The sequence below is a fragment of the Chiloscyllium plagiosum genome, chromosome 36, assembly GCF_004010195.1.
Source record: "Chiloscyllium plagiosum isolate BGI_BamShark_2017 chromosome 36, ASM401019v2, whole genome shotgun sequence".
NCBI lineage: Eukaryota > Metazoa > Chordata > Chondrichthyes > Orectolobiformes > Hemiscylliidae > Chiloscyllium > Chiloscyllium plagiosum.
In genome coordinates, this window is record NC_057745.1 from 286,952 (window position 1) to 301,890 (window position 14,939).

Below are 14,939 nucleotides of genomic sequence, written 5' to 3' on the forward strand. Positions count from 1 at the left end.
AGGGGAAGGGGGGAGATGTATGGGGGAGAGGATGAATGGAGGGGGAGATGTGTGGGGGAGAGGTATGGAGAAGGAAGAGGGTGAGGAGGAGGGGGGAGATGTATGTGGGAGAGGGGGTATGGAGCTGGGAGGGGGAAGGGAGGGTAGGCCCTTCAAGCCTGCTCCACCATTCAATAAGATCATGGCCGATCTTTTCGTGGCCTCATCTCCAGTTACTTGCCCACACACCGTAACTCATTGTTCAAAAGAAAATCTATCTTAGTTTTAAAAACATTTATTGAAGTAACATCAACTACTTCACTGGGCAGGGAGTTCCATATGTTCACAGAGTGAAGAAGTAACTTCTCATTCTGTCCTGAATCTGCTCCCCTAATTTTGAGACTCTGCCATCTTGTCCTAGTTTCACCTGCTAGTGGAAACAACCTCTCTACGTCTATCTTATCTATTCCCTTCATAATTTTATATGTTTCTATAAAATCCTCCCCTCATTCTTCTAAATTCCAATGAATATAATCCCAGTCTACTCAGTCTCTTCTCAAAAGCCAATGCCCTCAACTCCGGAATCAACCTAGTGAACCTCCTTTGTATCCCCTATAGTGCCGGTGCATCCTTTCTCAAGTAAGGAGACCAAAACTGCATGCAGTACTCCAGGTATGGCCTCACCTGCACCCTGAACAGCTGCAATATAGCTTCCCTGCTTTTAAACTGAATCCCTCTAACAATGAAAGCTAAAATTCCATTGGCCTTCAAATCACCTGTTGTGCCTGTAGACTAACCTTCTGCGATTTGTGCACAACGACACCCAGGTCCCTCTGCATAGCAATATGTTGCAATTTTATACCATTCTCAATAGCCCTTTTTACTGTTATTGCTACCAAAATTAGTGACTTCGCATTTATTAACATTGTATTCCATCTGCCAGATCTTTGTCCATTCACTTAAAGTATCTATGTTCCTCTGCAAAGTTGCACAGTCCTCTGCACACTTCACTCTGCCACTCATCTTAGTGTCATCTGCAAACTTTGACACACTACACGTGGTCCCCAACTCCAAATCATCTATGTAAATTGTGAATAATTGCAGTCCCAACACTGATCCTTGAGGTACACCACTTGTTACTGATTGCCAACCAGAGTAGCACTCATTTATACCCACTATTTGCTTTCTGTTAGTTCACCAATCCCTTATCCATGCTAATATTTTACCCGTAACGCCATGCATCTTTATCTTATGCAGCAGCCTCTTGTGCGGCACCTTGTCGAAGGCCTTTTGGAAATGTAGGTGCACTACATCTACTGGGTCCTGTTGTTCACCATGCTCACAATGTCTTCATAGAATTCCTAAAAATAGTTAAGCATCACCTACCCTTCATGAACCCATGCTGCATCTGCCCAACCAGACAATTTCTGTCTTGCTATTCCTTCCTTGAATTGAATTGAATTTATTGTCACGTATACCAAGGCACAGTGAAAACCTTTGTCTTGCAAGCAATACAGGCAGATCACAAAGTTAAATAGCATAGGTAAGTAAACAGCAGCAAAAACAAAATACAGGTAGAGGAGAGCGCTAAGAGTTTGAGAGTCCATTCAGTATTCTAACAGTAGGGGAGAAACTGTTTCAAAACCAGCTGGTGCACGTGTTCAGGCTTCTGTACCTTCTCCCCAATGGTAGAGGTTGTGGAAAAGCATTGCCAGAGTGGAATGGATCTTTGAGAATGCTGGTGGCCTTTCCTTGACAGCGGGCCTGGTAGATAGATTCTGTAGATGGGAGGTTGGTCTTTGTGATTGTCCGGACCGAGTTCACCACTCTCTGTAACTGTCTTCGATCTTGAATGGTACAGTTGCCATACCAGGTAGTGAAACATCCAGACAAAATGCTCTCGATGGCGCAACTATAAAAGTTGGCAAGGGTATTTGCCATCATGCCAAAGTTCCTCAACTGCCTGAGGAAGAAGAGATGTTGTTGGCTCTTTGTAACCAACATGAAGAGTCCAAGAAAACTTGCTGTTGATGACCACTCCCAAGAAACAGCTTGACACTCTCCACTCGTTCCAACTCTGCCTGTTAAAGTGTAGGGGGGACATGAGTAACATCCTGCCAAAAGTCTATAATGAGTTCCTTGGTTTTGCCAGCATTGAGACTTGACTGACTATGGTGGTGTCATCAGCGAACTTGTAAATGGCATTAGTCTGGTATTTAGCGACACAGTCATGGGTATACAGTGAGTACAGTAGGGGGTTGAGTACACACCCCTGGTGAGCTCCGGTGCTGAGTGTTAGTGAGGATGAAATATTAAAATTAATTAGATTCCCTACAGTGTGGAAACAGGTCCTTCGGTCCAACCAGTCCACACTGACCCTCCGAAGAGTAACCCTCCCAGACCCATTTCCCTCTGAGTAATGCACCTAATACTGTGGGCAATTTAGCATGGCCAATTCACCTGACCTGCACATCTTTGGACTGTGGGAGGAAACCGGAGCATCCGGAGGAAACCCATGCAGAATGGAAACCCATGGAAAGAATGTGCAAACTCCACACAGACAGTCGCCCGAGGCTGGAATTGAACCTGGTGCTGTGAGGCAGCGGTGCTAACCACTGAGCCACCATGCCACCCTAAGCAAATTGCCACAAGTGCACTTTCTACTTCTCCAGCCATCTTTTTTAGTATCCTGGGATGCATTCCATCAGGGCCAGGAGACTTGTCTATCCTCGGTTCCATTATCTTGCCGAACACTACCTCTTCCGTGATAATGATCGTTTCTAGGTCCTCACCTATCTTCATCTCTTTGTCAATTTCTGGCATGTTATTAGTGTCCTCCACTGTGAAGACCGAGACAAAATACCTATTCAATGCCTCAGCCATTTCATCATATCCCATGACTAAATGCCCCTTCTCATCCTCTAAACGATTAATGTTTAGCCACTCTTTTTCGTTTTATATATTTATTGAAACTTTTGCTATCTGTCTTTATATTCTGTGCTAGTTTTTTCTCATGTTCTATCTTTTTTCTCTTTTTGTGGCTGTCTATTGACCTTTAAAGCTCGGCCAATCTTCTAGATTCCCGCTGATCTTGGCCACTTTCTTTGCCTTCTCTTTCAATTTGATAGCCTCCCTATTTCCTCAGACACCCATGGCGGATTACCCCTTTTCTTACAGTCCTTGTTTTTCATTGGAATATACTTTTCTTGAGCACTTTGAAAAACTCATGGCTTTTTTTTTTGGTATATTCAAGGCTGAATTTAAATCAGTAAAGAAATCAAGGGTTATTGTGTTTCAATGCATTTTCTTTCCTTACAGACTCTGTGACCAAGAAAACAAAGGGTTGTTAAAGGAACCCGTGCTGTACGAGGTAATCTCCTTGCAAAATTTGAGTATTTTAATTCCCCAGTACCTCTTCTTTTTTCTAAATTAAATTTTTTACGGGTTGTGAGTGTTACTGGCTGGCCAGCATTTATTGCCTGTCCCTAGTTGCCCTTGAGAAGGTGGTGGTGAGCTAACTTCTTGAACCACTGCAGTCCACCTGCTGTGGGTTGACTCATAACGCCATAAGGGAGGGAATTCCAGGATATTGACCTAGCAACAGTGACCGAACGGCAATATATTTCCAAGTCAGTTTGGTGAGTGGCTTGGAGGGGAACTTGCAGGTGGTAGTGTTCCCAAGTACCTGCGATCCTTGTCCTTCTAGATGGAAGTGGTCATGGGTTTGGAAGGTACTGTGAGGGTATTTGGAATATCTTGCAGTGCGCCTTGTAGGTGTGGCGCCAACAGAGCATGCTGCTTTGTCCTGGATAGTGTTAAACTTCTTAAGTGTTGTTGGAGCTGCACTCATCTGGGCAAGTGGGGAATATTCCAGACTTCTGCCTTGTAGATGGCTGGCAGGCCTTGGGGAATCAGGAGGTGAGTTACTTGCTGCAGTATTCTGAGCCTCTGACCTGCGCTTGTAGCCACTCTGTCTAAGAGGTGAGTCCAGTTTAGTTTCTGGTTAATGGTAACCCCCAAAGATGTTGATCGTAGGAAATTCAGTGATGGTAACACCTTTGAATGTCATGGGGTTGTGGTTAGATTGTCTGTTATTGGTGATGGTCATAGCCTGGCATTTGTATGGCGCGAATGTTACTTGCCACTTGTCAGCCCAAGTCTGGATATTGTCCAGATCTTGTTGCATTTGAACATTGACTGCTTCAGTATCTAAGGAGTTGTGAATGGTGCTGAACATTGTGCACTCATTGGTGAATATCCAGCTCAATAGTTTGGTGTTTGCTTGGTTCTACTCACTGCACCATTCACAACCTTAAACAATGATGTCGAGCTCAACAATGGTGGTGTCATCAGCGAACTTGTAAATGGCATTAGTCTGGTATTTAGCGACACAATCATGGGTATACAGTGAGTACAGTAGAGGGTTGAGTACACACCCCTGGTGAGCTCCAGTGCTGAGTGTTAGTGAGGATGATATATTAAAATTAATTAGATTCCCTACAGTGTGGAAACAGGTCCTTCGGTCCAACCAGTCCACACTGACCCTCCGAAGAGTAACCCACCCAGAACCATTTCCCTCTGAGTAATGCACCTAATACTATGGGCAATTTAGCTCGGGCAATCCACCTGACCTGCACATCTTTGGACTGTGGGAGGAAACCGGAGCACCCGGAGGAAACCCATGCAGACATGGGAAGAATGTGCAAACTCCACACAGACAGTCGCCCGAGGCTGGAATTGAACCTGGTGCTGTGAGATGAAATTCCATTGATACGGCCTCTCCTAACTCATCTGAATGGTCAGATTGCTGTCCAATATCCTTCAATAGGTCTTTGGAGATATATATGTTCATCGTGGAAGATTATTTTATTAATCTCAACAGTTTTGCAGTCCTAACAATGTTTCCGTCCTACACAATTGAAACTTCCTGGGCAGTTTTCTCAAAGCTATTTACAGTGAGCGCCCATGCAAAGTTTAGTGTGGCACACTTGCACTTCAATCTGATCTATTACAGTTAAAGGAATAGATTTTTTTGAAACTTTCTTTTCTCAAGATCTTTGTTTTATTCTCCCTCGACAAATTACTAGTGGGGATCATTGTTGTATTTGCTATCTGCAGTGACTTCCTATTGACTTATTTTCCACTTTCTCCACTCCATTAACTAGGGATTTGCCTTGCACAATGTAATTGAGATGCTTGTGCCCATATTGTGTCATTTTGCTCTGCCCATTAAGGTAGAGCACCGTTGAGCTGTGACATTGCACTATTCCCCCTAAGGGCATGTACTCACTGTGCAAACAATTGAAAGCAAGATTTATTTTGAGAGTTTTGGCCTTTTTTCTGGTTTATCTCCTAGGATGATGTTCAAGTCCATATTATAACTAAAGTGAACAGAAGTCCCTTGCAAGCTTTCTGGAAGAAGAATGTACCCATCTTTATAGCAGAGAGAGCAGTAAGTATTTAAAGTAAAGTGTTATTCTATTATTTATTGAGACTTTTATACAGGAGGCTCTAATTTATACCTATGCTAGGAATCAATTTCCAATTCTTAATGTTTGAGACCAGTCATCATTCAGGATTAGAGTAAGGATGAGTTAATGGAAAGACTTGATTTGAAGACAATGGACTTCATCTTCTCACCACACAAGCAAGTGAAAAGGAATTGTTACATAAATTTGCATTTGCATTAGAACCATTTCTTAGTGACATTTCATTTCCATGTTCTTGAAATTTTTGGCTATTTAGGGTGAACATTTTCGTTTTCATCCCTCCATCATCTCCTTTCTGTTTTAGGCTGCTGCTTTCTTCAAATTTTAAATTGTTTTTCTGCCAGTGGCAGCAATTTTTTTAAAATAGAGTGCTGGAAATTTTGCCATAGGCCAGTTTGGTTGCTGATTGGGCTGGAAATAATCACATACAATCTGTTAGAAACACCTGTTAGTAGTGTGGTAGTTGGGATACTTGTTAAAGTAATGGGTAGGTCCACTCAAGGACAAAGGAGGAAATTTATGCTTGAAGCCAGAGGAAGTGGGTGAGGTCCTAATGAGTATTATTTATCAGTATCCACCAGTGAGAAGGACATGGATGATGGTAAGATTAGAGAGGGGTGTGTTGATATTCAAGGGCATGTCAATATTGTTATCAAGTTGAAGGCGTGTACTGTACCTTTAAGAGAGAATGAATACTGTTCTGAACTGAGAGCTTACAAACATCTGTGTATATGACTAGTTGGCAGCCCCAGGGTCTACTGGAAAATTGAAGATATGTAACATTTGGCTGTGAAATGGATACCTGAGTTTGATTGTTGTTTTGACAACAATTTGAATTTAACCAATTAGTTTAAATTATGCCCCAGGATACTAAAACTCAATCAAGTTTGATTTTGTTGTATTGTTAACATTGAACCAAAGAAATGTCCAATGATGGGGATATAAAATTGCAGACATTTTGAAAATTGGAGAGAGACCCAAGAAATTATGAAACACTCTCAATCAATGAAATGTATTCATAGTAAAAAGAAAGAAGATGACCCAGGGAGATCTTCAGCCGGAAGAAGACAGGTACCAAAGACGACAGCAGATGTGTGGTTTTGAAATTAAGTTGATGTTATTTTAATAAGTGTCTTATTGAAACAGCATATTGCTAAAGAGTTGGAGTCAGATAATCAGTAAGAAAGGGAGGCTTAGAGTTGTGAATAGGTGATGTTTAATATTCGCTTTTACAGTTAAAAAATAAATTGATATTATTTTCTTTAAATAGTGGAATTTGGGAGTTCTCTGTCACTCGTATTTCACTGGATTAAAAGGCGAAGTGAGCTTTTCTGAGTATTTGGTATAATTAACAGAAGGGTAAAGATCTTTGTATCCTCTTTAACCACAGATGAGAACCCAGAAGATGTTTTAAGAAGGGCACAGGGATAATACAGGAACCTTGTATCAATGGTAGGGAAATTATTGGAGAAGATTCTTAGGAACAGGATTAAATTGCATTTTGAAACAATTGGTCCTATTAGGGAGAGACAGCATGGCTTTGTGCGGGGAGGTCTTGTCTCACAAGTTTGATTGAGTTTTTTTGAGGTCGCAATGAAGATCATAGAAGACAGAGGATGGTTATGGAGATTTGTTTTTTTGACTAGAGGTCTGTCACCAGTGGTGTTCCACAAGAATCGGTGCTGGACCCTCTGATGTCTGTAATATATATTTTATTTTTATATATATATATATGTATATGTATATATATATATTAAAAAATGATTTGGATAAGAATGTACAGAGGAACTTTGATTATCTAAATATTGGATCATCCGGCAAAATCGAATGGTCCCAATGCTTGGCTAAACTATGTTATCCAGCACTCGATTATCCAGAATTTGATAAACCAAATGATATCTTTCCACCCATGTCCTTTGGATAATTGAGGTTCCTCTGTAGCTGGTCTGATTAGTAAGTTTGCAGACAACATCAAAATAGGTGGAGGTGCAGATAGTGAGGAAGGTTGTCAAAGGATGCAGCAGGATATAGATCAGTTAGAAATTTGGGCAGAGAAAAAGCAGATGGAGTGTAATCCAAACAGGTGGGACTAGTTTGGATTGGGATATCTGGTCGGCATGGACGGGTTGGACTGAAGGGTCTGTTTCCATGCTGTACATCTCTATGACTCTAAGTGTGAGGTGATACATTTTGGGAGGTCAAATGCAAGAGGAAAATACACAATAAATGGTAGCACCCTGTGGAGCATTGATACACAGGGGGATCAAACCCGCAGCTCCCTGTAAGTAGCAACACAAGTGGATAAGGTGACAAAGAAGGCTGATCAGGGCATTGAGTATATAAGTTGGTAAGTCATGTTCAGAGTATTAGGTGCAACTCTGGTTGTGACAGTATAGGAAAGATTCGGAGAAGGTGCAAAAGAGGTTTACTGAGATGTTGGCTGAATTAGATATATTACCTATAAGAAGAGGTTGGACAAACTTGAATTGTGCTGTAGAATCACAGCTGAGGGATGACCTGAGAGAAGTATAAAAAATTATGAGAGGCATGGGTAGTCAGAGTCTTTTTTCCAGGGAGGAAATGTCAAATAATAAGGTGAAAGGAAGAAAGTTTAAAGGAGATATGCAAAGCAAGTTTTTTACACAGAGGGTGGTAGGTGCCTGGAGCCATTTACGTCCCTTTTAAATCTTTTCCCACTCATCTTAAGCTTATGCCCTCCTAGTTTTCGACTCCCCTACCTTGGTGATATTTGGCTGTTCACCCTATCTATGTCCCTCATGATTTTATAAATCTCTATAAGGTAACCCCTCTGTCTCTGCGGGTGAAATAGCCCCAGCCAATCAGTCACACCCTACAGCTCAAACCTTCCACCCAGGCAATGATCAACAAAATGTTAGAACTAGCCCCAGTATCAATTTTAGAGAGAATTAAGATTGCTTCCTATTACAGTAATTTGACATGTTTGAACATCCGCAAGAAAAGGAACAAAAACAGAAGTTGCTGGAAAAGCTCAGCAGGTCTGGCAGCATCTGTGAAGAGAAATCAAAAAGTTAATGTTTCAGGTCTGGCGACCCTTCGTCCTATGTCCGACAAGAAAAGGACTGGCTGAGCTTTGATACCTTTCTCCAGTTGTATAGCACATACATGGTCATTGTTTATGGTCAAACCTGAAGATTGAGTTTGGTATTTCTTGTGGGAGATTTGATTCCTTACCTGTACTCGGAAGCACTCAGCTTGGTGAGCTTTGCTTCTGTGCTGTTTATGTATTTATTTCAATTGCTTTGCCTATATGCTGTACTCTCTTTACTTGCAGTCACTTAAAGTTGATGAAGACCAATTGGAAGACTCTTGTATTAATGAAACCAGCAATCTAACATCTAGCAAGTTGGAAGAGGACATGGGACCTCTACCCCTCTCTGTCATGAAGGCAAGGTAATTAGCAAAGTAGCAAGTTCCAGGATTTTGACCCAGCTACATTGAAAGAACAGAATCTGTTTCCAAGTCAGAATGGTCAGTGGCTTGAAGGGGAACTTGCAGGTAGTGGTGTTCCTATGTATCTGCTGCCCTAGTCCTTTTAAATGGGAATGATTATGGTTTTGGAAGGTGCTGCCAAAGAACTTTTGGCGAATTTGATTTTTTAAACTTTATTGTCACGTGTGCTTGAGTACAGGAGTACAGTGAAAAGTGTACAATGTCAAACTTGTGTGGTGCATGTTATAGATAGTACATATAGAGAGAGTGGATGTGGTGTGAATCAAACAAGCTGCCTTGTCCTGAATCGTGTCAAGCTTTTTGAATGTTGTAGGAGATGCAGTCATTCAGGAAAGTGGGGAGTACTCCTTCACACTTGTGCCTTGTAGATGGCGGACATGCTTTGGGGAGTCAGGAGGTGAGTTACTCACTACAGTATTCCTGGTTTCTGACCTGCACTTATAAACATTGTCTGGCATTCATAAGGTTTGAATATTATTTGTCACTTTTCAGCCCAAGCCTGGATATCGTCCAGATCATGTTGCATTTGAACATGGACTGCTTCAGTAACGGAGGAGTCACAATTGGTGCTGAATATTATAAAATCATCAGTGGACATCCACACCTCCATCCTTTTGACGGAGGGAAGGTCATTGATGAGGCAGCTGAAGTTAGAAGGGCTTAGGACATTACCCTGAGCAATTTCTGCAGAGATATCCTGGATGTTGAAACTTTATTGCTGGAACAGCACAGCAGGTCAGGCAGCATCCAGGGAACAGGAGATTCGACGTTTCGGGCACAGGCCCTTCTTCAGGACCTCACTTTCTCCTCGAGAGATATCCTGGAGCTGAGTGACTGTCTTTCAACTACTACAGCTGCCATCTTCCTATGTGCCGGCTATGATTCCAACCAGCAAAGAGATTTCCTCCAATTCCTATTAACTTCAGTTTTGCTAGGTCTCCTTGATGTCACAATTGATCAATTGCAGCCTTGATGTCAAGAGCTGTCATTCTCAACTCACCTCTGGAATTCAGCTCCTTTGTCCATGTTGTATAAGGCTGTAAGGTTAGGAGCTGAGTGGCCCTGGCGAAACCCAAACTGGGCATGAATGAGCATGCACTGCTTGATAGCACTGTTGATAACTCCTATTGCTTTACTGATGATCACCAAGTAGAATGGTTGTTGAGAATAGGGATATTTGTGGAACCGCCGCCACCAGTGAGTTGTTTGACTGTCCACCATCATTCATGACCTGATGTAGCAAGACTTCAAAACTTCGATCTGATCCTTTGATTGTGGGATTGCATAGTTCTATCAACCACTTGCTACTTAGCTTGCTGGCATGCAAGTAGTCCTATTTTGTAGCTTGACCAGATTGAGATTGAGATTGACATCTCAAATTCATCTATATGGTATTGATGCTGCTTTTTGCATCTCTAATGCTTATTTATTTTTCTTCTATTTTAGACAGTTGGTTTCCTGGTACACCTTGGCCCATAATCCACACATGGCCCAGGTGGTCAACTGCAGTACATCAACTGCCTTTCCTCTGCTGTGGGTAAGATGCGATGGTTCTGATCCTGAAGGTACTGTTTGGCTAGGAGCTGAACCTGTGAATACCGGGAAAGAGATTACATCAATAGTTTTCCATATAGTTACATGCACTGGTAAGATATCAAAACAGTACTTTTATAAAGAGTTGTTTTAAACATTATCTCGATCATTATTCATGGAAAGATGAAATCCAAACCTGAAAACTTCACTGTCTTATAATGTGGGAATTAGAATTCGTAATACAAATATTAAAAAAAGGATACAATGTAATATGACTCTAAACTGAGGATTTAATGCCTGTGCACCTTGCTGTTACAAGCCTTTAACATTTAATAAAGCACCACATGAAGTTTGCACTGGATCCTGGCTTCCATGCTCCAGTGACCACTATTTTATATATAAAAAGTCACTTTATTTCCAAAGGACCAAGAGGCTGCTCTCTTATTAGCAAGAGAGAGAGACAAATGGTGCTATGGAACCTGAGGGTCATCATGCCTCAGGCAAGGTTGGGAAGGAGAGTCCTTCATGATAACCTCGGCAGATGCAGGAATTGAACTCGCGCTGTTGGCATCACTCTGCATCACAAACTGGCCAATATCTATAATGTAGAACAAATCAACTGTTGTAAAGCTTCCCTATGTGCTTGTTTTCTTTTTCAGTCTTGCCAAGGGACTTGAATATATGCAATGATTGTCTTGTCACTTTTTAGTGGGCAAATGCATAGAATTATTTTCTGTTTGAATACTATTTTTAGTATTATTTCTCATTCTTTTAGGACCAATTTTTGACAAAAATTCTTTCACAAGCGTAGAAAAGTTGAAAACTGCCCATAAAGACAGACATCTTTGTTCTGCTGTAAGTATTTCCACTCACTTTCTTTCCCCCACCATGTGCTCCCCATCAGTTGTGCATAGCTTTGATAAATCCTATAAAATTCTGAGATAAATCAGTATGTTATCTTTATTTAGTATCTTTTAATGTAAGATAACTTGAGTTGCTTCGCAGAAGTGTATAAAGCAAAATTAAACATTGCACTATTCCAAGACCCCGCATGTACTATGGCTAATCAACTTAGCCTACACATTCTTGGACAGTTGGAGGAAACCGGGGCACCTGACAGAAACCCACGCAGTAATCATGGGTTGGGCAAAGTTCAGTGATATTAGAGCAGATGGTTAGAAGCTTAGTCAGAGGTAGGTTTTGAGGAATGTGTTAAAGGAAGAAAACAAGGCAGAAAGGTTTTTGGAGGGAATTTGAGCTTGGAGCTTGGGTGTCAATAGTTGAAAAATCAAAATCAAACATGTCCGGGTGTACAGAATTGAATGAATGTAGATATTTCAGAAGGTTATAAGGCTGGAAGAAATTACAGAAATCGGGTGTGGTCATACCAGAGAGGAATGTGAAAATAAACGTGAGAATTTTAAATTTTGAAGCACTGTTTGACAGGCATCTAATATTGATCAACCTTAACTATTTTCCTTTCTATCTTCCATTCCTCATCACCAAGCTTCCAAACTCCAAGGTTTACACTCCATTTTATCTGCAAACCTGGAATGTCTCTTTATTTTTCTGGGTGCACGCTTTCCTACTTTTATTTCAAATTCTGTTTTGGATCCTTTTGCTCAACTTTCACATTTCTTTGTGGCCCTGCTCCTCCCTATATCATCAGCTCTTCCAGACCCTCAACCCTGAGACATTTGTGCTCTGTTAATTCTGGCCTCTTGAGCACCTTGTTTTTAGTTGATCCGCTATTGGTGGCTGTTACTGTACTGCCTTGGTCCTAAGTTCTTGAATTTCTTCCCCAGATCTCTCTATCTCCCTCTCATTGTATTAATATATGCCGTAGGACCTACCTTTTTGTTCAGTTTTTTTTAACTGTCAGACCTCATATTGCGTTATGTGACTTGGACTTTTTGTTAGATTAAAGACAGTATAGAAGTTATTGTTTCTGTGACTTCTATTGATTTTTTTTCTAAGTAAGACTTTAGATTGTAAGATTGTGGGCACAATTACAAAGACTTGCACATGTATATTGCATTTCAAGTCCTCAGGATTCTGAAGTAAGAAACCAGTTCTGAGATTATGAAAGTGTCTTAAAATATATGTTGGGAAATATGTTTACTTTGGGGAAAAGCATTGAAATATTACGTTATTATGTGTAATGGCCTATTGCCTTGATTCAGGTAATAACGAAGGGCTATGCACAGTATGATTTGTTTGGTGCCACTGTATTGGAGAATACAATATTGGAATCCCAGAGTAACATTATGGTGGATTTCACTTGGAACAATGTGGACAAAATCTTAGAAATTCCACCACTTACATCAATTGCTACACTGGTAAGGAAATGAAACAAGGTACCGGCTACTCTTGCTGTTTGTGTCATGTATGTAATCCAGGACAGTTCTCTCGTTCACACAAACGCACACTCTAATACATGTACAGAACATGTGAGTTTTGCTTTTTGTAGGCAAGTTTGTCTGTTTCTTTTTGATGTCTCTAGACGCCATGAGATTGTTTGCCTAAAGGCAAACCTCAGACTGAATCTAAAGTGTCAGCCAGTGTAACTGTTAGAAGGTTGTCATCAATGGTGATGATCTCCAATTTATCCCTGTCTACATTTTTAAAGCAGTGGCTTATTAGTGTGGGAAATTTGCATTGCATTCCTGAACCACTACTCAGCTGTGTCTGAAGGACTTTTAAAAATTTTCATGGGGGATATGGGTGTTGTTGGCTAGATCAGCATTTGTTCCCTACTCCCAAGAAGTTGGTCATAAGCTGCATTCTTATATCGTTGCAGTCCATGTGATGGAGGTACACCCAATGTGCTGTTCCAAGAAAAAGTTCCAGGGTGCTGGGTATAAGCTAGTGTTCCATGTACTAGAGGAGAATGAATCACTTATAGCCTTGTCTCTTGAATTAAAGAATCAGTTGCTGTGGCATTGTCAGATATTAAGAAATCAGATTCCTGTTTGGATTTTTTTTTAAATGCATTAGTGCACACTTACAAAAGACTTTTTGGAGGAGGCTTTGTGCATGTTTAGGGAGGGTTGAGGGCCAGTTTGATTCTGAAATTTATCAATACACAATCCAATTTTCCTTTCATGTTGTGATATTTTTGTTTCTTAATTACCTCCTAGTAAACCATTTTAAACATTCTATACCTAGCGTAACAATTGATATTTGATATACTTTTTAACTTAGAATTTTTCTCTACTGGTGTAATTTTAATATTTTATACAAGATTGAAAACTTTTGAAGTAACTCATCAGTGATTTAACCTCAATAAAGAAAAACTGATCATCAGTTGCCAGTTGAAACTGTATTTTGTAGGCCATGCATGCAGTTAAGTACCTTGTGTGAACTGGCTAGGCTTAGCCTCCAAATTCCTAGTGATAGATTGGACTCATTTGGCCTAGTTTTATATTGTGTGTCTGTTACAGTTTTATTCTCCTTGTTTTGTGGTTGTTTTAGAATATCAAAGTGGAACCTGGAGACCTGAGAAGTCCTGTTATCCAAATATATAAGGAGCTAGAATTTCTTCTCGTAAGTATTTACTTCAAATAAATATTCATAAATTCATCAAATCTTTACAATTTTTAAAAAATTTATGATCATAAAAACATGTTCCAACATCTTGCAGGCTGATCCAAAAGCTCTTTTATGATGTTTTAAATGCACAGAGGCAATATTCTTCTAGGGTGGTGAATGTGAGGGATTGGTGTCTTTGGTCAAAAAACATTGTTTCCTCTTGTATTACACAAATAGCTTTGATAAAGTAGTTCACAGGCACTAGTTAGTCTCAAAAATCTGAACTTTCTATTCATTTAATTTGCTGTATAGAATTTAGAGCATTGCTATTAGTTAGTGGGGGTTAATAAAATTGGAATTTCTAGCAATCACAATTGTCTTTTTTAACAGTTCTTAATGTCATAATTTAGTTGTGCCTGTTCTTCATAGAGCAGCAGCTCTCCTGCTATGCTGTCCAGCTATTATGATTGTAAGTGGTGTGATATATCTCAATTTTAATATAATTAGTTTTCAGAGTTTGAATTTGAACTAATGGCATGAGAGTTTTGATCTGTCTGAACTCAATCAAGAGTTCTTGGACGATAATGGGAACTTGGTAACATAGGAGGGTCTTTATGAAAGAACAAAGTAAACAATTATACATTGGATGCTTATTAGAAGCTTTTCCATTTAGAAAGTCCAAATTTGTGTTTTTCTTTTGATTTGGGGAAACATCCATAGTTTGAAGAAAGCCCTTTTAGTTCCAATTTGACAGTTTGCAGAAGTCTTGATTGAAGCTGGGTATGTAAGACAGTTGCTCCCAAATAAGAGAGATAGATTAGAACTGTTTAGAATATATTACTTCAGTAAGGAGTTTAGTTTTAAAGTTCTAGACCAGAACGATTTGGTTAAAACTCTGAAGGGATTTTTGAAGCT

The 14,939-nt window shown here is 40.2% G+C and overlaps 1 protein-coding gene across 1 annotated transcript in view; it reads left to right on the forward strand.

Annotated features, from left to right (window-relative positions):
* zwilch (zwilch kinetochore protein) overlaps positions 1-14,939 on the forward strand; it is a 59,244-nt gene that overhangs the window by 8,389 nt on the left and 35,916 nt on the right. Inside the window, exons 2-8 of the mRNA XM_043677091.1 lie at positions 3,298-3,349; positions 5,336-5,431; positions 8,782-8,900; positions 10,407-10,606; positions 11,269-11,348; positions 12,677-12,832; positions 13,968-14,039. Coding sequence (XP_043533026.1) covers positions 3,298-3,349; positions 5,336-5,431; positions 8,782-8,900; positions 10,407-10,606; positions 11,269-11,348; positions 12,677-12,832; positions 13,968-14,039 — 775 coding nt within the window. The remainder of the gene's footprint in view (positions 1-3,297; positions 3,350-5,335; positions 5,432-8,781; positions 8,901-10,406; positions 10,607-11,268; positions 11,349-12,676; positions 12,833-13,967; positions 14,040-14,939) is intronic.